At 51.3% G+C, this 26,581-nt stretch overlaps 1 protein-coding gene across 3 annotated transcripts in view; it reads right to left on the reverse strand.

Annotated features, from left to right (window-relative positions):
* The window catches only part of TBC1D22B (TBC1 domain family member 22B), a 39,804-nt gene extending 16,095 nt beyond the window's left edge, over nucleotides 1–23,709 (reverse strand). For 2 of the 3 annotated variants that reach the window (XM_026659169.2, XM_026659172.2), the window contains exons 1-8: nucleotides 23,641–23,709; nucleotides 17,645–17,701; nucleotides 16,252–16,556; nucleotides 13,445–13,624; nucleotides 12,994–13,064; nucleotides 10,858–10,986; nucleotides 10,217–10,282; nucleotides 8,014–8,128 (exon numbers count right to left, since the gene is read on the reverse strand). In XM_026659169.2, the coding sequence (XP_026514954.1) occupies nucleotides 8,014–8,128; nucleotides 10,217–10,282; nucleotides 10,858–10,986; nucleotides 12,994–13,064; nucleotides 13,445–13,624; nucleotides 16,252–16,556; nucleotides 17,645–17,701; nucleotides 23,641–23,696 (979 nt within the window). In that variant the 5' untranslated portion in view covers nucleotides 23,697–23,709. The remainder of the gene's footprint in view (nucleotides 1–8,013; nucleotides 8,129–10,216; nucleotides 10,283–10,857; nucleotides 10,987–12,993; nucleotides 13,065–13,444; nucleotides 13,625–16,251; nucleotides 16,557–17,644; nucleotides 17,702–23,640) is intronic. The other variant, XM_026659170.2, reaches the window with a different exon arrangement.
* Nucleotides 23,710–26,581: the final 2,872 nt, after the last annotated feature.

Below are 26,581 nucleotides of genomic sequence, written 5' to 3' on the forward strand. Positions count from 1 at the left end.
AGCAGCTGATGCTTTGCAGACCAAAAATAAAACAAAAAAAAGGACAACAAGTCTCTGCCCTGGGCTGCTTACAGTTCAGCTCAGACCAAGGAGGAAGGCACTAGAGACGCTTGAAAGTTAGCGTATGAAGGACAAAAGGGGAGAAGTGGTGGATCAGAGATCAGAACAGGAGGGACAAATTAAGGAGCAAGACTGAGGGCGCAGTTCACATATCAGTGCTAGTCTTGCAGGGAGGTGGTATCTCTCTACAGGAACTCAGTATTATTCAATGGACTTCCCCCTGCAGGACAAGAAACCTCCAAGGCCAGGAGCCCTGGAAAGCCAGGACAGTAAATGCAAGTGGGCAGGGGAAGCTTGCACCGTGCCTGGCTGTGCCGTACCAAGCTTGGGGCAATGCTGGTAGAGGAAGAGAGCCTGCGGCACGTGTCCAGCTCCCTCCTTCAGTACTGCCACTCACAGCACAGATCCCTGCCCCCTTCCACCGCTGACTCGTTCAGAGGCAGGGGGCACAATCAGGAGGGAGGCACGAGCCAACTATCCTGACAAACAGAAGCTTTGATAAACCATCTCCCTGGAGCACATCGCTCAGCACAAACAGCTGTTCCACAGCATCATTAAAAAGGCCCCACATAAAGAACCTGGCTAGTCAACATATGGCTCTGACCGAAACTGAAAGGGAGCCAGCAGCTGAGTGGCAGCCAGTCGGCTCTGGGATGCAGGAGGCTCTAGCGTGGCTGTGGCCGTCACTGCAGCACTGGGCACCTAGGGTAGCGTTGTGAGCGAATGAGCATGCTCAGCTCCCTGCTGTGCCAGGTGTCCCATTGGGGAAAATAACATTCCTGGCATTGGAATCTCACTGCCCCCCTCTCCCCCCCCAGGGGCTGCAGTTGGGGATCGGGTTGGGGAGCTGATGAAACTGACTAACCCTAGAATTCCAGACCACCTAACAGTGGGGCAGGAGCACCAGCACCTTCCTGTGAACTTTGACCCCTTTCCCCTCTCCGTTCCCATTAAGGGATGGATCATTCCAATTCTAATCAGCACCTCAGCTGCAGGATAGGTTGCTGTCTCCGTATTATGGGCTAGGGGGAGCTGCTTGCTGGATACTTACACCTGTTCCTCAGTGCACAGCTCTGCTAGGGATTGGACATGTGTACACTGTACATTGATGGTAGAATTACTATACTAATGGCCTGGGCAAAGGCAGACTGTAGGATAAAAGGGCCCAGCCTGAAACATGCACACTGCTATGTTGAGCATTTGGCTAGTTGAGTCTAATGCCAACACTGACAGCCAGGTCCAGGGGCCAGTCAGGACTCTGGCCAAGCACCACTCACAGTAGCTGGATAGTTCTCTTATTAGTTGCTGTGAAATAGGTACTGTCTTAATCACCATCAGTAGGCTTCAGAGTTAACACTAACTGGGACGTACAGGGACAGTTCAGAGGGATTGTTCTTAGTTGCAGACTTGGTAAAGAAACAGAAGAAAGCACAGAACTGATAGGTTCCTTTAGCAACTGCCAGGGACTAGAAACTTACTGTTATTAAATAGAAACGTAGCCGTTACAACAGAAACTAGTGGGAGCATTAAGCAGTGCTGGTACAGTGCCCTGGCCAGTACCGGCTCCAGCCAACAAGGAGAGAGTCACCTTTACAACCTCCTTCTGATTTAAAGGAGCAGTATGGATCCCTAGTCCCATTGCTGTCATTACCCTACCCCGCTGCTTCTTCGAAAGAAAGGCAACGCTGGCGGCTGTAGAGATCATTTCTCTGGAGGGAATGATGATGTGGTTGTGGGGTGCTTGGGTTGTTAAGCAGCCCATGATGTTTTCTGGAAGCGCAGGAACATTCAACCCCAATGCCCCCGACCCCCTGTACTCTCCCCTACCCACCCTAACTCAGGTCGGTTTGCTATGGGCTGGTAAACTGAGGCTGGGTGCAGGGAGGCCAGGGCATAGTGTAAAGTGCTCAGAGAGGAGCTCAACGAGCACAAGATAAGCAGCAGTGATTCCGGGGAATGACATGGACCTATCCTTGCCTCCTTCCTTGGCCATTTGCAGCCATCTGCGCACGTTACTCGAAGGCCAGCTTGCATCTCCCGATTGATCGCTCAGCCGCCCACGCCTGCCCCACCTGTAGGATGCAAAACAGCAGGCGCAGCTGCTGCTGCAGCCTTGATGCCTCCCACAAGCTCTTCTATCTGAAGGCACCAGCTGAAACAAGCAGCGCTCAGCACTCTTCAGCTGGAGCCATGAATCAGATGGGAGCAGCAGTCGCTCCATAGATAGATCTGTTGCTGGCAGAGGCCCAAGGCATCCGCGGGCTCTGCCAGCTCGCTGAGGCAGCTGCGTTTGGTGCAGCAGGCTGACACAGAACATCTCGGGAACATACAAACCGACTCACCGCTGTGGAGGCAAGGATGGGACCAAGGGACTCAGCTGCAACCCACCTGCTAAAGATCTCAAAGCTGTGAGCATGGGGGGAGGGGGAGAGGGAGACAAGAGGACCGTCAGCGAAAAGCAAATGCAGAGACAGGGCTGTTCTCCATCCCAACACCACCTCACTGGGAAAGAAACAGGCAGCAGGAAATGACGTCGTGGAACTGACCCCAAGAAGCTCCCCAGGCAGGAAGTAAAAGACTAATCCTGCACTAGACTGACCTGAGAGGCCATCGCCCAGGACAGGTGCATGTGGCCAGAGCCCTGCAGCGAAATATACAGCTCAGCAGATAGTGCGTCAAGTGACTACACTATGAGAACACCCCCACCTGCTTTTATTTCCTTTAAGCACTGATGAAGGGGACCAGAGCCACAGCCCAAGAAGACCCAAGTCCTGTACCATATAGGCTGCACTAGCTTCCGCCACAGCACTGTGTCAGCACGTATCAGCCTGGAGAAGGCTTGACGGCTGCTAGAAAGGAGCGGAGTTCAATCTCCGGCCAATCCAAGCGTTAGGCTCCCTACTGCTGGAAGAGCCTGTGGGAGGGAGGTTCTAACAGTCCCTGGTGGCTGGGAAATGGACTGAGACCCAGCAGCTCAGGTCACTAAAGTCACAGCCAGAAGAGAGCAGTAACTGAGGTCATTCCCAGCCTGGCCTGGAGGAGAACCAGTCATCTAGAGAGGCCAGGCTCCAGATTCCACTACTAGTCATGACAGCTTCGCACCCAGACTCTCCCACGCTCAGCAGCTGCTCATTTCCCAGGCAGCGCCGGGTGTTACAGACCCGGGACCCCCAACCAGGACATGTCATTTCTAGCTTTCGAAACAACCCCAGGCTAAGGAGGCCCGAGCCCATAGTGGAGGGGTTTCTTTCGATCACATGTAAAAGCCTTTGAGGGTAGCTATTGGCTAGTGCCTTGTCAAAACAGCACCTTCTTACTCCCTGATCTGTTCATTTCACTGCTGGACAAGTGTCAAGCCTGGCAGCAGACCCCCACCGCGCACTGACAGAGCCTTTTGCCCAAGGAGTGTTCCTGCAGTAGGTCCCTATTTCAGAGATGGGAGGAAAACCCTGCAGCGAGTGACCAGCGAAGGTCACACAGGGAATCGTGTCTCCTGACTCCCCGTTCTAACCACTAGACCACCCTGCCTCCCAGAGCAAGGTTAATTAGGCCCCGCCTCACCCGTGGCCAACGAAGTGAGCCAAGTTATGGCTGCAGAGCGTTTACTGCTAGTGACAGCCTCAGAGGAAGGAAGCTGCTGGCTTTGAGCTTGTGAACTGAGCACGTTTGATACCGAAGCCATTGAGGGAGTAGACAGTGCCCTCCCTGTGTCTTTTATGAGGTCACGTAACCAAAACCTCCATGCATGGCTTCTCCCAGAGCCCACCCCCTCCAGTTGGTCTGAGCCCAGACAAGCCCCTTGGAGAGATGGTTCTGGCTGCTGCTTGTTTTAACTCTTGGCCTGGCCCTTTTATCGATTGCGACAGAGAAGCCGATCAGCCAGAGACACCTATTGACCAGCTGATCAGTTAAGGGGAGAGGTTGTAATTGACCTGTATGAAAGCTGCTGCTGCTGCATTGGCTTGGAATACAATACCTGCCGAGGCATGAGGAAAGTTAACGAGTCCCAGTGACCTTCCAAGCTGGGCTAATCTATCATTGCCGGGGGGTGCTAAAGGAGAAACTAGTAAGTCTAACAGTAAAAGGCTCTGTTGTCAGCTTGGACTTGTGCTGAACAGTTAACTCCCACCTCCAGCATAGCAATTATTTCCCTACACCACCCTGAGAGCTGCTTTGGTCCTGCTGACTCAGTTGGCTGCAGGCTCTGCCGTCAGGGGAGGGAGACATTTGGAAAGCGCTCAAGTCAGAGATCTAGAGAGGATGGTGGGCAGCCAACTAGATGAACTTGCAGTGGAGTATGATGCGGGGAGGAAAAAAAAGGCTCTTTTAGGCTGCACATACTGAGTGACTTCTAAGAGCCAACCACACACAGGGACTGTGGTGGGGCAGATAGTTGTCTGAGTAGGAGAAGGAGCTGAACGGGGGGAACAATGGTTTCAGATGGTCCACGGTGGGTAGGAATAATGGGATGAAGTGAAAGAGGAAGCTCTTCCCAAGGAGATCTGTTAGGCTGAGGTACAAGCCCCAGGGTAAGTGAGGGGAGCACCATAACGGAACACGAACTTGGACCAATAGGTTTGGAAGATGAGCTTTTTAAATCAGGAAATAATCGGTGTCAATTTCATTGTACATGCCTAATCCGATGAAAAAAAATCTTCCCATCGATAATCGAAGTTTACAGATAGGAAAATGCTGCAGAGAATTTAGTAGAGTTTGATTTAAGCTGATTTCCTTTGTATATTTTGACCCGCGATGTTGACATTTGTGTGTAAATGGTTATAAAGCGTTAACGGTTTGGATCTCAGCATCTACCGTCATTGCATTATTGTCCAATTCCCTCTCCACTGCCTGATCTCCCCACCCCAAAGTTGCCGACGACTGTGAACATTGAAAAAAAAATGCTTAAAAATGAATATTGATATTATCCACTGAACTTAATTGAATTCTGCCAAGCTTAATTATAAAGAGACAATCTTGCACTGGCTGGGGACTGACAAAGGACTAGATAAGCTAATTGCCTCCTTCCCATTGCTGTATCCTCAGAAGTTACCAAATCGCATTCCTTACAATAGGGCTCCGAGGACCTGTTGGGATGACTCTTTGGGTCCCATTTACTCCATCAAAATGAACACAACAGACTCTACCGCAATCCTTTTCCTTTCAAACCACCTGCCAGATCCACCACTAGAGGAGACCGTCCATTGCTGGCTCATCCACTTGCCAAGAACACCCCCCCCCCCAGATGTCTGCAGAGGTGTGAAAGCAAGTGGTGGGTCTGAGAGGTTACTGCTCTGATGGTCGAGTGCCACCCTCCAGTAACTACCCTGGTCAGGTCTCCTCTGCTACCACTATGATTCATCTGCTATCCACAGGCATGCTAGACGCTCGGGCCTGGCAAGCCAGCAAAGGGTATGGCCAGTCCGCCATACGTCCTTTTCACAGATGGACCTAATGGGCATAAAGTCTGCAAATGGCTGAAAGACTATTGGCTGGAATTAGTCTCCGCCCTCCCTCCCCTGCAATGGCCGCTTCTGGGTAACCACACCGAACCAGCTTTGGCCCCGGAACACACTCCCCGAAGTGGGGCTGATACAACGCTGTGGGTATATGCCAATATATGTCAGAGGGTGTAGGACCGCAGGAGGGCCCCCTGGCGTGGGTGGCTCTTTGGGGCTGTGCTGCACCTATCCTGGAGAGTGAAGACACGTACTTCCTGGGGACGATACCCCACGAGACGCGCCTTTAAAGAGCACAAGCCACAGGACACAAGGAAGAGTTGCCCCTGGAGGGGTACGTCTCCTTACAATGAAAATCCACCCCGGGGGACCTCCGTATAACAGGCATGAGTCTCTCCACGTTATACCCTATGCAAAGCTGAATGATCGGAGTGGAGCCTCTTCATGCACTCCTGTTGCAAAAGCCCAGGTACTACCCCAGCCCTTCCTGATCCTCGGGATCACAGGGGTTAATGACTAACAGAGCAACAGAGCCTCCAGAACAGACATTTCCAGGAGTCACCTGCTCTGGTACCTGCCAGCAAGGGCTGCTGCCCTAGGGAACAGCTCCGGCTCCACACCACCAAGTGAGCAGTAAGGAGGTGAACTTGGGGCTAAATACACTGCTGCATAGTGCTATCCAGACACCATGCAGGGTTCTCCCACCTCTCTGGACTGTCGATCTCTGGAGACATGCAGCACAAGCTGCTCATCCTGCCCCAGGCCTTTGTTGAGCAAAAGCTTGCCACCGAGTCAGAGCACTGGACAGCTATCCCCTTAAGAGACTAAAGCTCATTTCACTTGTGATCCAAACTGGATTTGAACCCAGGTCTCCAGAGATGAAAGGCTGAAGCGTTAAGCTGCTGTGCCCCGGGAACCAACTCAGTGAAAGGGCTAATCTCGCACAAGCCAAAGATTTTGCTCTTTCCCATGTTTCAGGAGCAGCTTCTAGCAGGAGGGAGCTGCTCAGTGAGAAGGCTTTGATCTTAAGGGCTAACAGGAGTGAAACCCAATCAGGGCCTGTCACCGTGTGAAACAGACAGACATTCAGACTAGCATGTCTGTTACAGCAGACTCCATACTGTGTGGGCGTATGTCGACACACAGCATGAGGCCCTATGGCATTTTCAACCGTAAGAGACCAGCCCCATTACCCACCGGCGATGGACACAGTGTACCAGAAGTTTCAGACTAGTCCTGCACTCAGCTAGGTAATTCACTCGGCCTGCACAGCTCTGCCTCTAACCCAGCCGATCAGACACAGCGGGGGCTTGGGGCCGTCATGCACCACGATGTCACTATAATAGCACCTATAGAGCAGTAAGGTACAGACTAGCCAGGGGCCTGCTCTCAGTCGCTTCCAGGACACAAGTTTGTTCCTTTTGTGGATACTTATATAGAAAAGGAAATTCACTAGGGCAAAAAACAGCAAGCCCCTTTAGGCTTCGTGCCATTGCTTCCCCAGACCCTTACGCAGAGCACAATCCTGAGACATGCTGAGCACCCTCAGATCCCACTGAATGCAAGTGGAAAGGACTTAGCCCCTCACAGGATCAGGCCCTTGGAATCAGACACTGTCATCGCAGGGACTGATCCAAAGCCCAGAGAAGTCAGAGGGAGTCTTTCCATTGACTTCAGGGTACTTTGTATTAGGCCCTTCATGGAAGTTTGAAGATACGTTTAACCTCATGACAGACTAGCCATCCTGTTCCTAATAAAGGTTTTCTAAACCCCTATGTTTAAAAAGCAGCAATGAAAGCTTTTGTGGGGCAAGGAGCAGTTTGACTTTAAACATTCTCCTGCGATGCAGTGAACCCAAACAAGACAGCAGAGACTAGAGAACTGACACTTCAAGTGCAGATCAGACAGTAGTGAAACTGGCCAGACACAGTAGTGAAACTGACCAGCTAATAAGGTGAAAACTTCAAAGGGGCAGACCAGCAGAAGTGGGAGAAGTCAATTCATGTTTTAAAAGCCCTCCGGTTGAATCAGCTGTGGCTGCATTAGTAACACAGAGCAGCAATCTTATTTTAATTTTAATTTTTTAATTTAAACAGGGTCCCTTTATAGCTCACGTGTTCGGGCACTGAGTGAGTGCCAGCTCGGAATTCCAGCCAGAAGAGCAAGAAAAATTCAGTTATGGGTTTAAGCAAAGCCTCAAAACCAATAAAAGGCTCCACTATGTGGAAAAAGACAGCCGGATTAAGCGCATTCAAATGTAAATACACCCTTGGCACTTTCGCCTCTGCTGAGCCCTGTACGTTAGGGGACTAAAGCCAATCCAAAAGGAGGAGAGAAGTGGCAGGAAGGGTAAGGTGCAGCTCTAGCTTTGTGCAGCAGTTGAACAGCAAAGAGATCCTCTCCAGCAAGATTAGCTTGTCTCATCCTAACAATTCAGAACCACTGCAGCACCACCTCAAGAGGCAATTGCATGTTCTGAGCCTCAGATGTCACTTACCAACATGTTCGGAGAGGAACACGACAAAGAATGGAGTGACCAGGTCATTAATCCCCTGGACGTAGCCACTGGCTGGGTGTCGGATGGCCCAGATAAACAGGATTCTTTCAAAGATCTATGAAAAGCAAGGAGGAAAGCCAGACACCTGTGTTAGCCAGGCCCAGAGGAGAGGCAGAGAAGCATGCATGATAGGCAGATGGGGCGTGGCGGGGGGGAGCTATCATGGTTTGGCAGAGCCATTCCTAGCAGCAACACTGATAGGATAAAAAGTAAGCAAGCTAAAGAACCAGGACTCCCTTGGGTGTATATGAAGCACAGATCCCCCTCTCAGCCCAGCCCATACCTCCCCAAACGTTAGCGTTAGTTTCCTTGGTGAGTGAACATGGAGCCTGAGTTTCTAAGATCCAGATGCAGCCCTGGATGTGGTGTCAGGCCCTTCCAAAGGCCAAGTTGAGTTTTTACTGTATTACCAGAGCTGTCTGACTGTGCTGAAAATTGCCAGAGTGGGTCACCCAAGACGTTCGTCCGCGCACAAGCCTGAGCCCTTTAACTCGCAGCACTGTTAGACAGCTCCCGACTAAGCCAGTTTCCAGCTGTGGAACATCCAAGTTAGACGCCAGGCTGCTGTGTCTCTTTGCTGCAGTAGCACATCCTTGTTATGGACCCCAAAATAGTTCTACAAGTAGGGCACCCCAGGGCTTTTCTGATTTCCCAGTGGGTTACAGAGCATGCTGGGATTGACTGCATATAGGCTTCTTCTGAAGTATCCCTGTGCCTAGGCTCCAGAATCCCATGCCCTCTTCTGGCATGTCAATAGCCTGTGATCTGAGAGACTCTAGTGGGAAGAGAGATGTCAGGTTCCCGGTGCCCTGGCAGAGCTCTGCCTATGTGAAAGTCCTTGAGCTCCTCCTACAACATACTCTAGTGGGTCCTCTCAGGAAACTGGCAGACCAAGAACTCTGCCCGAAGTGCAGATCAGTTCAGTTCCATCTTATCAAGCTGCTTGTACACCCTAGCAACCCCGCTAAACCTTCTGGGTCTCATACAACAGAGGCTGGGATCCTCATGCCAGCTCCCACAGGGAAAAGCTTTGCACATCCAACTTTGATGGCCAGGCTTTAATGCAGCCTACTCTGGCATGATGGCCTTGGGCTGGTTTCAAATAGAACTTCAGATTTTTGACCAACTCTGAGTTACCTTTAGCCAACTATATTTGTGCCCTTCATAATTGGAGCTCCTAGCCAGAGTCCCTAGAGCAGATCTTTAGCCTTTAAAAGAGGGCTCCAAAAGGTTTAAAGGAACTTTGCTGATAAATTGCAGGACACATTAGGACTGGTCTACGCAGGGACATTTACCCACAGAACTGTACCAATACAGTATTACTGCTATAACCCTCCACCTGCACACACTTATTCTGGAATCACAGGGCTTGGCCCAGGTTAGCCTATGATTCTTTCAAAGCACGACAGAGTCCAATTGTGGTTTTGTTCCTTCGAAAGAAGAGCCCACACCAACCACACGGCAAAAGGGACTGGATGTGCCATCCAACAGCCAGAACACCGAATTGAAGGTACAATGAACGTGTTTGTGGTCACATGGATAGAGCACTGGATTGGGACGTAAGAAACCGGGGTTCTAATCCCAGCTCTGCCAATAACCTGCTGTGACCTTGGGCAAGTTACTTCCCCGCTCTGTGCCTCAGTTTCCCCGGTTGTCTTGTCTATTTTCATGGTAGGCTCTTGGGGGCAGGCACTGTCATTTACAGCACTCAGCACAAAGGGGCCCCGGTTGGGACGCCAACGGTTTCTCCTCCCCCCGCCCATTCTACTCAGAGGAAACACCCAGCCTTGTGCAAGATCCCCCTTCCCATGGGGTGCTGGTGTCTGAACGGTGGGGTGGCTACATTAACATCCTACATCCCCCTCCCCCTCCAAACAGATGTAGGTGAGGCTGATCCTAAAGCGCATGTTAGAAAGGAGGGAGGACGGCCCTGGGTGGAGGCAAGTCCCCAAATCCAGGTGACTAGATTAACTCCACTGGGCCCTCACAGCACAGAATAGGTGCCCCTAGGAGCACACACCAAAGCCAGATGGGCCTGATGCCCTGGGTGGAACGGAAGAGTCTCCCGCTAGAAGCCCTTGGTCACCAGCAGGACTTGGCCTGCCCCACTGCGGGGAAGCTAGAGAGACTCGTCCCGCCTCACCTCCTGGACTAGCGGCTGCTGGAAGAGCGGGATGAGAGGGTTTGTCCTGGGAATGTCGATGTGGATCTGAAAAGGAGAGAGGCAGAGCGGGTTAGACTCGCTGACCTCGATGGTCAGGCCGGGGGAGGAGAGGGAGCTGCGATTCGCATGTATAAATCAACGCAACTCTTCTGTCGAGGCGCTGATCGAGAGACGAGGCCGAATCCCTCAGCCACCCCCAGGGACAGAGACCTTGCTGAGAGGCAGAGGGAAGTGTCTAAACTCCAGCCCCCACCGCTCAATTCTGGGGAAGGAGGGGGAGCAGCTAGAATGGCTGGCGCCTTAAAGCTAGCGATCGGGTGGCAAATCCAGCCGGTGAGAACCACTGACACATCTGATACAGCCAGTAACGAGGCAGGATGGGGGCACTACACCGTGCCGTCACTGGGGGAGATGGACTCCACCTCGTATGGCTTTCCCCAGCTTTAGCTGCTGTGATCCTATGCAGGCCAGAGAGCAGCGGCAAGCGCAAGAGGCAGAACGGGGAAGAAGGGAAGTGTCGTATGGGGGGAAGGGGACAGAGAGTGGGAGAGGAGGCCGGGTGGCAGGAGGGCCTTACCCTTGGGTGCAGGGACCAAAAGGAGGAGGAGCAAGGCCTGTACCTGCCGGTAGGTGTCCTGATGATGCTCTTCATTCCTGGAATCGTAATACTGCTCGATGAAGCCAAAATATTCCTCCCGCTTGCGCTGTAAGGTCAGCTTCCTCCGCTCCTTGTTCGCAGGGAGATAGCCCTGCAGCAGAAGGCAGCCTGTCACAGTAGGTCCCCTTCCCCTCTCCCTCCTGCCCTAGCCACTGTCAGTTCCCTGCAATCCTGCCAAGCAGCAGTTTGTGCGGGAAGCGCTTCCAGCCTGCATGCAAAGGTTGGAGGAGGGGAGATCTCTAGGGCTTCAAAGCTCCCAGCACATGATGTCTGATATCCTTCCTGCCTGACCCCAGGGCAACCTGCTAACACCCAGCTGCATGAGATGTGATTGCTTGTTTCTACATGAATAGCTGAAGACAGCGCTGGGTCTGACTATTTGTCAACTGCTCTTTAAAGCTACAGGAAGATACCGACGAGTATGTGAAGCGGCAGGTAGGGCTCCACTCCAAGCAGGAGGCGAGACTACATTGAGATGGGCGTTCAGATCAGATCACGTGGCATCCGAAGAAGTGGGTTGTAGCCCACGAAAGCTTATGCTCTAATAAATTTGTTAGTCTCTAAGGTGCCACAAGTACTCCTGTTATTTTTGTGGTACATGAAGGCACTGGATAGCACCAGTGTGTCAGCTAGAGCCTGCGAGATCTTGTGAGAAAAGGGGCGGATGCGGAGAAAATGAACATGTAGCATACGCAAGATGAGAGCGCCGCTGAGGGAGAACTCGTTGGCTTTAACACAGAGGCCAAACAAGCAAAGGGGGTAGGAGTCTTCACTGTATTTTAACATGGCTTTTGCTAATGACTGCGCTGTTCCCCGCTGCCTGGGCGTGCCCATTTCAGGGTGTCCATCAGCAACCTCAGAAAGCGTGGGGTTTGAAGGTTAGGAGTATCAGGTCTCCCCAGGTTCGCTGCAGGACTCCTCAGTGGATTGGAGAACTGGCAGCATTGAGACATCCCACCCGACTCCGAAACCTGTGCGACTGCGGGGAGGGATTTTTAAGCATGACAGATTTTAGCCATGCTGCTTAAGGCACTGCTGGAAGGTGATCACGTACTGTGGTGCTGAGTGTGATAAACAACCATTCTGTGCTATAGAGTCATTAAAAAAGGGAAGAAGCCAAGCAGGGAGGCTCTCTCTGCTGGAAAAATTAGGCCATTTTAGATCACAAAGGAGCAGCGAATGAGACAGGCAAAAAAATAAAAATCTTTGCAGATTCCCCTTACGGGCTTGTCCCAAGGCCACTCGATGTGGTTGGTGGAGTCACCGCTCTGCGCACCGTCTGCATTCACATGCACCAGTGTACACCTCAATGGCATGCTAGTGACGCTCTCAGACCCTGCTGCTGGTTTCTGTGGCTGGAGCTAAGTACGACCACGTCACCTCGCTGAGGTCCCTGCCCTCCACCTATCTGGGAGTTCAGGCCCCTTGTCATCTGACCCTAGGCCCCTCGCTCCTTAGGTGCCTCTGTCTCCTCCTCACGTTCTTGTGCTTTCTCCTCCCAACAGTCAGAGCAGCCTCCAAGTGACCCCCTCCCTAAAGCCCATTTATTCCATTGAGTCTCCTGCACTGAGGAGCTCTGCACCTGGAATCCTATTTGCCCAGGCGAGACCGCAGGCTCCTCAGGGCAGGGCTCTCCGTTCCATTCTGCCATGCGCCTTTAAGGTGTCCTGCAAAGAAGAGTTTGGAGTCTTTGCTGGGTAGCCTATAATGTGGCCTGCACAGGAAAGGGCAATTTATACATATACTTATATGTATATATATAAATTCAACGGCTCCATACTCAAGGTCATGTCCCACCAGGGAACTGGGCAGTCCCATGTCTAGATGGTCACACATGGATCTGCCCCTGGGGCCAGGCACTGAGAGCCGATCGGACCTAGTTCAACGCACACAGGAGCATTCACGTTTAGCAAGCCCGAGGCACGTTCATTTTCACGTCCCCGCGTGGACCTCTGGGCTGCGCTCACCCTCGGGCTCCCGCCGATCGCGGTGCCGGGGCGGATTTGACCGCGTCGTGCCGGGTGTTGCTGCACCTAGCTCCGCGCGAGGCTGCTCAGCCTTTCCCCAGGAACCCCGGGCTGCAGCGGTCGGCACTCACCGACAGGAGTCGCCACGTCACGGGCCGGACCTCTCTGGGCACGCCAGGCCAGCTGCATTTCCTCAGCTCATCTGCAAACGGACAGTGGTGTCAATGGATTAGATCCTAGGCGCGTCCCGAGTGAGGTCCCCAGCTAGGTAGAACTACACCTATAAGGAGAGGAGACCCCAGTCTGCTCCTGCAGGCTCCGGATACTCCGAGCCCCCAGGAAGGCTCTATGTCTCTGATGCCTGGGACACAAGTGCAGAACAAGTGGAGACCTGATCATACTCGCTGATAACATCAACAGGAGACTGCAGCTGATAAGGGTATAGAGCCCAGCCCAGCAGAACCAGCCTTCAACAGAGCCCAGCACCCCTCAGCAATCCCATCCATCAGCCCAGTGGCACTGTCCCACATCTGACTGGCACAGAAGTGCCCTCATGAGCCACCCAACTAGTCCCGCACTCACCCAGGTCTGTGTTGTGACTGGAAAGGAGCTGCCGGAACTTCTCCAGGCGCGTTTTCTCCCGCACGGTCATTGGGGGAGCCCCCGATGCGTTCTGGTCGGAGATGCGGGCGACGAGTGGAATGATGGGTTTGAGTGGGAGGGACTGCTGTTTGTGCAGGGCGTTCCGCACGCAGGCATCCTCTGGAAGAGGGTTCAGAGAGTTCGGACGTGCTGTGAGCGGGGTGTGTGGTGGTGTGGCAGTGTGCAGTAGCAGTTAAAGCACAGGAGTGGGGCTAGGAGATCTAGGTTCTACTCATTCTTCTACTGATCTGTGCCTCAGTTTCCCCACCTGTGTAATGGGGATAAATCCCTTCCTCAGAATTCATTCCCTCACATTTGTACAAGTGCTTTGGGATCCTCACATGGAACGGAAGCCTCTCAGGAGCCCCCAAACAAAGGAGAGTCCCCCCAGGGTCAAGCTGCTCTCTAGTCACTGGAAAATGCTTGGAAAAGTTTATTGGTCGAGAAAAGAGACCAGATCACATTCTGAGTGCACCCAACCACCTGCCGAGATCCCCACTCTTAGAATCGGAGAGTTTTAGGCCAGAAGGGCCCACCAGATCACCCAGTCTGACCTCCTGTATGGGACATGCCACCCCTCTGCCCCCAGCTCCCACACACTAAACCCCACTACTGAAACTAGACCAAAGGGGCGCAGCCCACAGGAGACTGGACTGTTCTATTCCACAGGCAGAGAATAGGAGGGATGGAGGTGCACCAGTGCCCGAAGCCCCCGCAATGGCAGGGAATTGAATACGTGAGAGATACCCAGATAATACTGGCAAGTGACCCGCCCTCACATGCCACAGAAGAAGGTGAACCTTCCCCCCCCCCCACCCCACCATGGTCACTGCCGATCTGACCTGCTAGAAAATTCCTTCTCACCCCCCATATGGTGATCAGTTAGACCCTGAGCATGTGAGTAAGAACCAGCCAACCAAACACTTAAGAAAGAGAATGCTTGGTGCCACCCCACAGTCCTGGCCCTCCCCATCCGGTGTCCCATCTTCAGCCCTGGCCAAATCTGATATTTCACAGGAAGGAGACAAAAAACAAAACAAAACAAAAACCAGAATACGTTGGGGGGGAACTTCCCTTCCTGGCCCCTGCAGGTGACGGACGCCCTGAAGCATGAGATTTTTGGAAACATAAGACAAACCAAAAGGAGACCCCAGGCCTGCCAAGCCCTGCACTCTGCCATCACGAGCAACCCAGCCCTACCATCCCACTCATACATTTGTCCAGCTCTCTCTTTAAACTAATTACATTGTTTGCGCCCCCCCCCCTCCACACACACAACTGCTAAGTCTCCCATAATTCCAATGACCACCTCACTGGCTTTCCCCCACCCTGTACCACATCCACACTCCCACTGTCGGGGAGCCAGGCATCCCCGCTTTGCAGTAGCAGCTCCCACACTTTCATACCATGAACCACTGATCCAGCCTGAGGAAGTCACAGCGCAGGGATGGGATGCCAGGAGGGCCTGGCTGCAAACCCAGCAGCCAGGATGGAACAAGGCCAGCTCCCTGCAGCTGTTCTTCCATCACTTCCTCCTGATCGACCCTTTCCTCTCACTCCCAATGTTCGTCCTTGCCTTCCTTCCTCCCTTTTGCATTCAGCATGCCTGCTCGCTGCTCGACCCGCACTCCACCACACCTCAGAGAGTGAGGGTGCTTGGGAGTCCCAGGGAAGCTGACCTTGAAGGTTACCCCACCTTGCCTCCTTTAGCCTACTTCAGTCAGAGCTGGAACAGAAATGGAGACATTACGTGGCCTCTGATGCCACCTGGTGGCTGGACTCATCTGCCGGCTCCTTTTCACATGGTGAGTATTTAGTCGGGTGTTTCTAGGTCCACTGGCAGCATGGAAGGACACATTTACATGACCTCATAGACTTTAAGGCCAGAAGGGACCATCATGATCATCTAGTCTGACCTCCCGCAAATCACAGGCCACAGCCACTCCTGGAATAGACCCCTAACCTGTGGCGGAGTTAAAGAAGTCCTCAAATCATGGTTTAAAGACTTCAAGTTACAGAGAATCCATCATTTACACTAGTTTAAACCTGCAAGAGACCCATGCCCCACATTGCAGAGGAAGGCAAAACCCCCACAAGGTTTCTGCCAATCTGACCTGGGGGGAAATTCCTTCCTGACCCCAAATCTGGCGATCAGATAGACCCTGAGCATGTGGGCAAGACCCACCAGGCAGACACCTGGGAAAGAATTCTCTGTAATAACTCAGAGCCTTCCCCATCTAGTGTCCCATCACCCTGCTGCCTCTGATGATAAAGCAATCACATGCCTGGGATCAGACCAGGATGCAGCACTGACCTGGCAAGACACCTAAGCCAGAGGAGTTAATCTAGCACACCAGGTAGAGCGCTCTGGCTGGGCACTCAGGCCAGGATCAAGGCAAAGCGTCCCATCAGACTCAAAGGATCACATTCCGACCTGTTCCAAGTGGGCGCAGCTCCACCAGAGCTCTATTCGCTTAGGAAAGGTCTGAATTTGGCCCAGAGAGTCCAACAGCAGCACGTGGGGTCCCGAAGAGCCATAGGCAGAGCATCTCGGACACAGCTGAATCAGATGGCCTGGATTTGAGGCACTGGAAGAGAATGGAGGATCACCTGGGCAAACCAAGGCTTTGAAATTAGTAGCCGGAGGCTGAATTCCACAGTCAACCAATACAGCACGTGGGTACTAGCTTCAAAGCCAGACAGCTAGGATAGCATATGAGCAACAGATTGGTCACTGCCTCTCTTACCAGGTGATCTGGACAGCTGGGCCTCGCTGCTGGACTTGATGACCTTGCAGTTGGTTGGCATCTCGCTGAGAGCAGACTGGGCCCGCTCAGGTTTCACGCGCAGCTTGCTGTGGTTCTCCAGCACCTGGGCTGCTGTGGCCTTTGCCACTTTAGAGTTCAGGGTTTGGAAAGAGGAGGAGAAGTCTTCGTCTTCATCATCGCCGATGTCCCAGGCGTCACTGGTGTTGCGTGCAAACTCGTGAAAGCTAGAGGCCTTCTTATTCTTCAGGGGCAGCGTATTGCCCTTGGAACGTTCCTTAATGAAGCTGGGAGCCAGGGAAAGAGGGTAAGTGCCACAGAAAGAGCCAACCCCAAGCTCCTTACTCCTCACACAAGACCATTCCATGTTCCCTCTTCTCTTCCTCCCATGGTACAATCCCTTCCCCTTCCAAATACTTCCTTCCCTTTGCCCTCTGGTCTACCCCCCCCCAATGCCTCTTCATCCCATGGTACAATCTCCTTCCTAGGCATGAGCTAAGGAACGCAAGAAATCCCTCCACGCAACCCCCACGGCAAGTAAAACGCCGGAAGGCAGAACACAGCTGGTACAGTCTCAACACAGGGAAGGCCAATGCTCCAGCTAACCGTTCCTATCAGGAAGGTGCTCAAGTCTATCTACTCTGCCCAGCAGGGCAAAGGAGAGGAACTGATTCAGCTCCAGGCTGCATGAGGCCGCTCCTAGGTTTGCAACTGCCCCAGCCGCATACAAAGAACAGGAAAAATAATGGATACTTTCAACCCAGGGAGAGGTACAGGAGCAGCTCTGTGCTCACATGCTGGCCAGACTGGCCTGATGATGATTTCAGACACAGGGAGAGCGCTCCCAGTACCTTCAAGCTCCAAGAGTCAAAGTCCACCGTGATAAGGAGCCAAAGCCAGGAGATAAAGTCTCCCTTTCAGTGCTGGGGAAATGTGCTGACTTGACAGTCCCAGGGGCTGAAGTGCTGCCCATTCACAGGGCAGAGACTTCAGGGGAAGCAGCAGAGATGTGGTTCCCACACACAAGCTGCCAGGTCCTCCCCACTGCCCAGGAGGGATCCCCTCTAAGAGCAAAGGGAGAGGTCAGTCACCATCGCCCAAGAAATCCTTGGTCTCTCTGCTAGGCGGTGGCTACGACAGTAGTTCTATGATGCGGACTCCTTGCTACTAAGGCGAGGCCATGGGCTCGTTTCACACAAGCCATCAACTGGGAACGTGGGCCGGAGTCAAACAGATGCCCTACAGGTGCAAAGCTTCAAGGGAGTACGGGAAGTCTGGAGAGCCCCTGCCCAAGAAGGGACAGAGAACATCCCAGCAAAGCAAGCCCTCCAATGGAAACAGAGCCAGAGGGGGGGCGGGGAGATGCGGCACTTACTTTTTGGTGAGCCGGGGATCCAGAGGAGGATGCTGGGCTCCGTAGACAGGTTGAATACTGCAGGGGAAACAAAAGCCACAGAAGATTTGCGAATAATTGCCTCAGCCTCGGACAGGGTCACATTCCTCAGCTGTTCTTGGGAGCCGCAAGCAACTTCAATAGGGTTCAGAGTTCAAAGCCTTTGATCAAAGAGCCACAGTCAGCTGAAGGTTTATTCTTTCTGAGAGCAGAAAAGACACTGTAAACGATCAGCCGCACTCTGGCTCAGCTGGGCAGGAGGGAGCGGGGTACTGGGCGTCTGGGGTCTATGCCCGGCCGTGACACTGATTCATTGCGTGAGTATGAGCCTCAGTTTCCCTCACCTGTAAATTCAGGCCAACAGTCACCTACATCAATGGGGCATCAGAGGCATAGTTCGTTATGCCTTGAAATCCTTGGATGAAAGTGCGTAGCAAAGGGCAAAGTATTACTGCCAGTAGCATGCTCGTGTCTTGGAGAGAAAGATGTGGGTTTGAGCTCCCCACCAGGTGCTGGGCTCACAGTCACTGCTGAGCAGTGCAGAAAGTTACAAGGAAAACACTGCACCGAGAGGCGTGATTGGAGCTCAAATCCCAGCTTGGTGAAGGACGCTTGGGCAAGTAACTTGACCATCGTGCCTTGGGCTCTCTACCTGTGGATCAGACTAACACTCCCCTCATTCAAAGGCAGCAAGGATGCTATGAAGCTATGAACTGCTAGGCAATGAGGCCTAGCCTTCACAGACGTTAAAATGAGGATAGCGCTAGTTTCACAGGCAATTTGAAGATCCCCAAGGCAATTTACACAGAGCAGTAGGGGATTCAGTCCAAGATTCAGGCTAGTTATACAAGCCCCCAAGCCCACTCTCCTGCCAACATCCAGGCCTATTGCTCTGTCTGCCTCCACACCGATGCTCTGAGAAGCACAAGCATTCCTGGAGGATGGTTCTCTAGATAACCAAACCCCATCCCTCTGCACATGTGTGACGTACCTTATTTAACAGCAGGGCCCATTCTCAGCTGGTGTAAGCAGACCGAGCTCCACCTGAGTCAATGGAATTGCAATCGCTTTCACCAGCTCCGGATGGAGCCAATGACTCCAGGTAGAGCCAGTGGCACAGAGAGCTGGGCCCTGCGGTACAGGAGGAAGAATGCAGTCTGGCTGCAGCTGGAGAACGCGCTGAGTGCTGGGAACTATCTGGCTAAGGGGAGGGGGAAGACGGCAGCACAGGTACAACGTGGCAGGAGGGAGAAACAGAAGAGTGAACAGAAGAGCTGCAGTACAGGGACAGGGCGACAATGGGCCCTAAACCCAGGAAAAGCAATGGGTGACCAAACCTAGCATGGGCTTTCCTTGCTGCATCAGCAACTCCCGTCTTTCAGCCTGACGCTCGAAAAAGACTAGCTGTATTTCCCCAATAGTGATTAGGCTGGGAAGGAGTTTGCTGGCTAATTAAGATCTAGCTGTCAGGACAGCCATTAAACAGAGGTGGCTGTGTTGGTGGGCATAACGAGCAGATTAACCAGGGCAAAATGAGATCAATGTTGCTGGCAAATGACTCATGTCAGCTTCTTTCAGAGGCCAGGAGAAGCCAAATCAGTTGTTTTAAAGCTTAACGCGAGTTTTACAAAGCTCACCAAGCTGCCCCTCTGTACACTGATCAGTGTCATGTGTGACACCAAGAATCCACATGTTCCTTCTGGGAGAGGGTCCTCATTTACACACAGGAAGGGCACTGGGAAAAGACTGACACAGGAATATTGGAGTCCCCTTTGGGAACACACCACTGGTCCCTCAAATCTAGAATCCCGCCTCAGGCTGGCTGTGGTTGCAAGCAGCTAATGCTCAGAAGTACACACCTAAACTTTTGAGTGCACGCACCCAATGGGAGATATCTTAAGGGGGCAGGGGTGTCTGATTTTCTAAGCAGGTCCCTTTAAGCTGTCTCAAGGCAGACACCCAAAACCAGAGATAACCCAGATCACTAGTCACTTCTGAAAACGTAGCCCACAAGCCTGGGTTATTTTCATATGAACAGCTAAAAATGTCATTGGTCAAGTATTTCCCAGCCCGCTTTGGGACGCTAGCTGCAGTATCGGACGTTGGTTTCCTGCAGCAGTGAGTTCCACAGGATGACACAAAAGCAGCATTTCCTTTGGTTTGTTCTGCTGTTCGTTTCACTGGCTGAACCTTTTGTCCCTGTAGTATAGGATGATGTAAACAGCAGAGTGAGGAAGAAACACAAACACTCAAGGAGAAAGCTACAATGGGATTGATTTCTAGGGTATGTTGGCAATTTCATGAGCTTCCACTTTAAGAAAAAAAAACAAAAAACAAAAAACCTTGTTTCCTTAGATGGCCATCCCCAGCCAGTAAGCCAGGCCATAACACCAATAAGGACCAGCTGAGGACACTGCGGACTTCCCCTAACTGGGCTACTTATAGAACTGCTGAAAATGACTACAGTTAGCTCTAACTTTATAGTGGTTGGAGTTTTTGTAGAGGTGCATAGGAAAAAAAAAAAATCTATGTAAAAATCAGCTTCAAGAACCATTCACATCAATAATCTGTCTGAGCCAGAGATATAAAAATATCCAGAACAAGACTGGGAACAGCCTAGCAACCAACATGGGACTACTGAAAAGTAATAATACGCAGTCCTTAGTGTCTGATCCTGTTCCCATTGGCTTCAAAAGGGAGGAGGATTTGGCCATTATGAAGTCCCCTTCATTGGAGAATCTCAAATGTTTTCATGGAATGTTCAGATTTAATTTCCTTTTGATGCCATTTACTTTTTCAATGCAACAGTTTAGCTAGTGAAACTAGTGTAATCAATTCCACTTTTTGTATCTAGTTAGTTCCACTTGCTTGTTCTCTGCTCCACTAGTGAAAGGCTCTGAGTCAACAGAGAGGTGCAGTGAATAGGGCACTGGGTCAGGAGACCTATGCTTTGTTCCCATCTTTGCCACCATCCAAGGTCACAAAGCAGCTCAGGTCACTTCATCTCTCTGTGCCTCTCTTCCCTCTCCCACCTTTGTCTATTTAAGTTGGAAGCTACTTGGGGTGGAGCCTCTCTCACCACATTCATGTACAGTGCCTAACACAATGGGGACTTGACCTCATTAGGTCTCCAGGGTCTACTGTCTATAAATAGAGAATAGGGTTGCTTGGGTTGCCACTGCCACAGCAGAAAGTAAAAACCAAGAAGTCTGTCAGTGACACTCAAAATATTTAACATTTTTATTCTCATTAGGCTTCACAACACACTTTATTATTAAAACCCTACGCACAGGGCCCAAACTTCCCAGGGCCCTAGAGAACCTCTCTCTGTAGCACAGGAAACCTGAACACCAAGCCTTGTGCAGGAGAACAAGTGAAACTGACCAATCTTGTTTCACTGAACAAAATCCAAGAAATCAACTAGGTTCATTATTCCCATTGTATTCATTTATGGTTATTAGCAAGAAAAAAAAACCCCGTACATTTTCTTCACACCTGTTTTTGATTTTTAGTTATCTTGACAGCTGTGACCTTTTAATACTGATGTGCCGTTGAACCAGCCTGTCTAATCTGAGAGGCCATGTGGCTTGGTAGACTCGGTCTGGGATGTTGCCAGCTGGGTGGCGATGGGCAAGTCACTCATCTTTCTTATGCCTCAACACTCCCCACCCCTCAATTTCTAAAATGGGAATGATACAACTCACAAAGCGCTTTAAGATCTACAGATGAAAAGCACATTTGACAGATTTGATGGATGAAGAAAGCACGAGTGCTTATCCCAACCATCTCCAGTCCCTTCCAGGGTGATCAGCATAAAGGGAAGGAGCCAGCAAACACACAGGAAAAGACCACAGAAGGTTTGGTTAAGCAACTCTTAAATAACCTTAATCTCCTGAGGCCTTAAGCCTAGCATCTCCTGCTTCCCTCCTCTACTATCCACTGACCTGCCAAGAGTGACAGCGTCAAAATGGGGGTGATTCAGAGCAAGGATTTAAGAACAGAGACATTCCCACGTTACACTGATGGATTTGACAGAATATTAGCACGCTGGCCTGTTGGGAGAGAGGAATAGTTTATCCAATGCCCTATGAAGTTTGAGTTTCTTGTCTGGGCTGGTTGACTCGTAGTTCTTTCCCCAAACCGGTTTGCCTGGTTAAGCTCTCAAAAGTTGAGCTCAAAGCAGTTAGAGATGGAAGAGACTTGTTATCTTAGAGACCACCCCTCTACATAGGCAGGATGTGGACTCCGGATAAAGAATGTACCAGATAGTAAGATTACACTTAAAGACACGTGCTTACACATTGTGGAATTTATTTTCCAGAAGAAAAGGAAGAGTTGTGGGTTATGTCTGCAGCTTCACCCCCCCCCCCCGCCCCGATTTGAATTGTCCCAACAACCTGAGTTTGAGCAGGGACAGCAAGTGAAAGTGAGAGCGCATTAGAAAGAAAGAGAATTAACTGGCCAAGCAGGATTTAAAGCCAGCTAAGCATTTCAAAGGCTGTGCATTTGCACACCAGGAGGGGATTGCAGGGTCAAGATGAGATTAATGGGGGTGTGGAAACCGTGAAGCCCATATGAACTGCTCAGACTTTAACCTAACTTTGTAATACTCCTCACAGGGAGGTGGGTGAAACTCCCCAGCCTTTTCCCTTTCTCCTGGGGATTTGCTTTGTTTTTTCTATGGGAACCTCTCTCTCGAAACCACATGGGAGGAGCCACTCTCCAGGGCAGGTTTCCTGCCCCCAGCTCTCATAAATCTATTTTAATGCAGTGGTTTGTGCATTTCTCCCTCCAAGTAAGCATCCCTTGCTCTAAAGGAAGCAGCACCTTACTGCTCCCCAGCCAGAGGAAATGAGGTGGGGAAAGTGCCCCCACAGATTGTTATTGACACTTCCTGAGGACGAACCCTCAATGGAAGCAGAGTTTAAGGGGAGTGCAGTGATACAGTCTCATGGGGTATGCAAGGACACCCATTCTGCTGTTTGCTTGGGGGCGAGGGGAGATCTTGCTGTTCAAGGAGAAGCCTCCAGGGCAGTGTATGACCTTGGGGGGATGAACGGCTTCTGCTTCAACATTTGCGGGGGGGGAGGGTTGCACCATATGTCCCCCAGCTCTGAAGTTGCCCTTTGGATGCCCAGCAAGCCCCTCTCCACGTTGCCTCCTACCTGTCCCACTCCCGGATGCGGCGTGAAGGAGAAAGGACTCGCTGATTCCTCACCCCGCAATATCCAGCCCAAATTGTTCCTCCTCATGCTTGGCTTCCCCCACTGAATGGAGACTTGGTGTGGGGGGGAAAGCAGGTGGACAGGAGTTTAGTTAACCAACTCCTACACGCCCCCTTCTGTCACTGGCTCCCATTCCCTTGCAGGAGTTGCATGGGGGCAGAGGTACAGATTACAGGTACCCACAAATCGATGTGGGAAGTGAATCCCATTCCCAGGCAGATCCCCTCCGCTTAGGCCCAGGCTGGAGATGAACATCAGTTAATCGATTAGTCGGGATCAAGCAGGAGGAATATAAGAGGGGTCATCTTCCTTCTCCCTCCCTGGAAAAACTGCCCAACTCCACACATGTATGAGCTGGGGGAGGGAGGGGTTGGCACCCACAAAGCACTAATAACCGGCCTGCCCCCCCTCTCCCAAGGAATGGATGGAAAAGGGGGGTGCCCCCTGCCCAGGCTAGGAGGTCACCACTTAGTCGGTATCAATAATCAATGAAAGGGCAGGGGGAAGGAATGTGTGTAGCCCACTCCTCTGGTGCTGGGACCGAGCCCGGGGGGGTCACTGATTAGCCGGGACCGAGCCCGGGGGGGTCACAGAGCCCAGGGGGGCGTCACCAATTAGCCGGGACCGAGCCTGGGGGGGGTGTCATCGAGCCCGGGAGGGGGGTTGTCACCGATTAGCCGGGACCGAGCCTAGGGGGTGTCACCGATTAGCCGGGACCGAGCCCGGGGTCCAGGTGCCCCCAGCCGCACTCACCTCCCCGGCAGCTTAGCGCTCCGCTTCCAGAACTGCTTGCTGCTCTCAGCGGCCATGGCTGGGGCCGGGCCCCGGCCGGCTCCGGGGGGGACGAGCAGGGGTGGCAGGTCCCGGAGCCGCGGGCCGAGGCCGCTTCACCTCCTCCCTCCGGAGGCCCCGCTGCCAGGCTCCGGCGCCGCCATTTTGGATCCGGGAGGGCAAAGCCCGGCCATTGGCTTCCTGGCTCCACGGCCTCCGGCTCGGCCAATCCTGAGCCGGGATCCTACCGCGTCCTGAAGCGAGGGAGTCCGGGGCCTGGCAGAGGGGCGGGGCTACGAGAGGCGGGAGAGACTATCTGCGTGTAGGGAGGAATAAACCATTTCCACTGGAGGGATGGAGTGGAGTGAACCATCTCCACTGAGGAGGAGGGAGGGTTAGGTTAAATCCACTGGTTGGGAAAGGGAGAAACCACTCTGCTTGGGAGAGGAGTGGGAGAATAGGGTAAATCTTCTGTCTTGGGCAGGAGGGGTAGAGTGGGTTAAACTGTTTGCGCTTGGAGGGAGTTACACCATCTGCACCGGGGAGGAGAAGGTTAAACCATGGTCACCAGGGAGGCGGTGTGAAGTAGGATTAAACTAAGGAGTGGGTTAAACCATCTTCACTGGGGGAGAACAGATGGAGAGGGTTAAGCCATCTGCACTGGGAAAGAGGGGGTGATGTAGGATTAAAGTATTTGCACTGGGAGGGAGTGGGTGACAAAGCTGGGGGGCACCTGCTTGGCCCCTTATAATTCAAGTCCAACCAGTGTTTCCATATCACTTTTCAGTTGCTTGTAACTTTGCATTGGGGAGCCCTGAAACTTCCCACCTCTGGCCTCAGCCCAATGACAAGAGTTTGTTTTTATTTATTTTAAGTTAAATTGGACAGGAAACATTTCTGACACTTTCAGCTAAAGGGGGGGGGAAGCACTTTCTCTATTAGCATAAAAAAGTCTTAGATTTTTCAAACAGTTCTAGGACCTGAGTAGTTTGGGGCCAAATCCTGGATTGCATCAAAAACACAACTCCCAGGTTGAACATGTGCCTCTTGGAATCATGGTGGAAATCCACCTTGATTTGCCCAACCTTAAAAAAAAAAAATCTTAATTTGCTCCTGCAAATGGGATTACACAAGGAAAATGGTAATACAAATTTTAAAACATGTAAGGCACTCAGTTATCCCGGTGATGAGCACAGTACATACAGATAGGCAAATCGAAAAATAGGTCCGATAGATGGGTATGCATGGTAATTAGATAAACAGACATTTCTCTCTCCTTGTGAAAATGTTATAGAATTTAATAGAAATTGGTAACTTTTCCATCATGTTTTTGAACCATCCTATCAAATACAATAAATAATTATAACGCTGCTATAGAATTCCATAGGATGGTAAAAAAGCAACTCACAGAAAGCAGCGGTGCCCTTTCAGATTGCAATGGGGAGGGGCAGGAGTCCAGCAGGACTTTCAGCAGGAGTCCAGAGGCTGTTTAGGTCCCTGGAAGCTCTTGGATTATTTGAAGAATAAAAGTGTAAAAATGAGTCTATTTCAAGAGCATTTGTTGTGATTATTTCCTATACATTTAATAACAATTCATAAAGGTTTACTACAACAAAATGACCAACACAGGACAAACAGGAAACTAAGCAAGCTAAGCCATCTGCACCTGTGGCACGTAGATCCAGCATCAAATAAAACCTAATTTCAATTTTAGAAAACAACAAGGGTCCGAGCACACAGAATTTCTTCCATAGGAATGACACTCAAAGCAGACATCCCAAACCAGTAACTAACAAACAAAGTCAACTCATAAAATCTAAAAGAAAACCGTCCAAAAACAACCACTCCCCCCCAAGCAGAGTTTTGACGCTGAAAAGGGTGAAGTGCCAGATTGTCCATATAATTCACTAGGTACTGCGCTAATGCTCTTGATTTTATGTGGAAGGCGCTCAGATATTACGGTGAAGGGCGGCAGTATAAAACCGATACATAGGAACACAGAGAGGTGTTACCAGTAGTCATACTGAACAGAAAACTGTGTTTAGTCCAAAATGCTTTTGTGCATAATGAGCAGAGAATTCTGAATCATTGCTTGTTTGGGAAGTCCCTAACGTTCATTCGTGGGCTGGCCCTTGTCAAACATATTCAGCTTTCACCACATCTTTTTCACTTGTAGTACAGCAATTGCTCACCATGACACCACTTTGGGAATCCCCCTAGTTTACCTAATGCCATCCATTGTCACTTGTGCTATTTTAGGGGGGAAAGTTCCACAGATTCTCTTTAAGTAGAAACCTGCTCCAGGCAGCATATTTATTCCCAACTCAATTGCATGTTCCTTCTCTTATACTGGTTTCAAATCAATGCAATTGCTTTGCCGTCAATGGAATTGCATCCTGATTTATACAGGAGCACGTGAGAAGAGAACCAGTGCAAAGAAGCCTCTTTTCCTTCAGGCTGGTGTTCACTAGAAAATAAGAATGTGCTGGAACATGTTAACTAAAATGATCTTAAATGCAACTTTGCAGGCAGTCAGATGGGCCTGAGCTTAAACCCCAGATCTGAAGACACCCTCCATACTCCTAACATACCTAAAGCGACCATGAGCATGTCTACACTGCAATGTCAACCCAGGTTTTGAACTCAGGCTCAAGCCTAACCCCCCTTTCATCTACACAGAAATCGCACTGACCCAGGGCTCAAACCCAGGGTCCCAAGGCCCTCCAGATGTGCAGGGTCTGAGCCTGCATCAAGTCAGAACACAGGGGTTCAAGCCCTATTGCTTTTCAGTGTGGATGCAGTCCCACTGGACTGGGAGTCCACCAAAAGTATCCCACAAACCCAGGGGATTACTTTCTGTGTCTTCTGAACAGTCAAGTTTGGTGAACAGTCAAATTTTCCCACAATGGATCATAAACAAAGG

The sequence above is a fragment of the Terrapene carolina genome, unplaced genomic scaffold (genome assembly GCF_002925995.2).
Source record: "Terrapene carolina triunguis isolate 2854851 unplaced genomic scaffold, T_m_triunguis-2.0 Scaffold604, whole genome shotgun sequence".
In the NCBI taxonomy this organism is placed as follows: domain Eukaryota; kingdom Metazoa; phylum Chordata; order Testudines; family Emydidae; genus Terrapene; species Terrapene triunguis.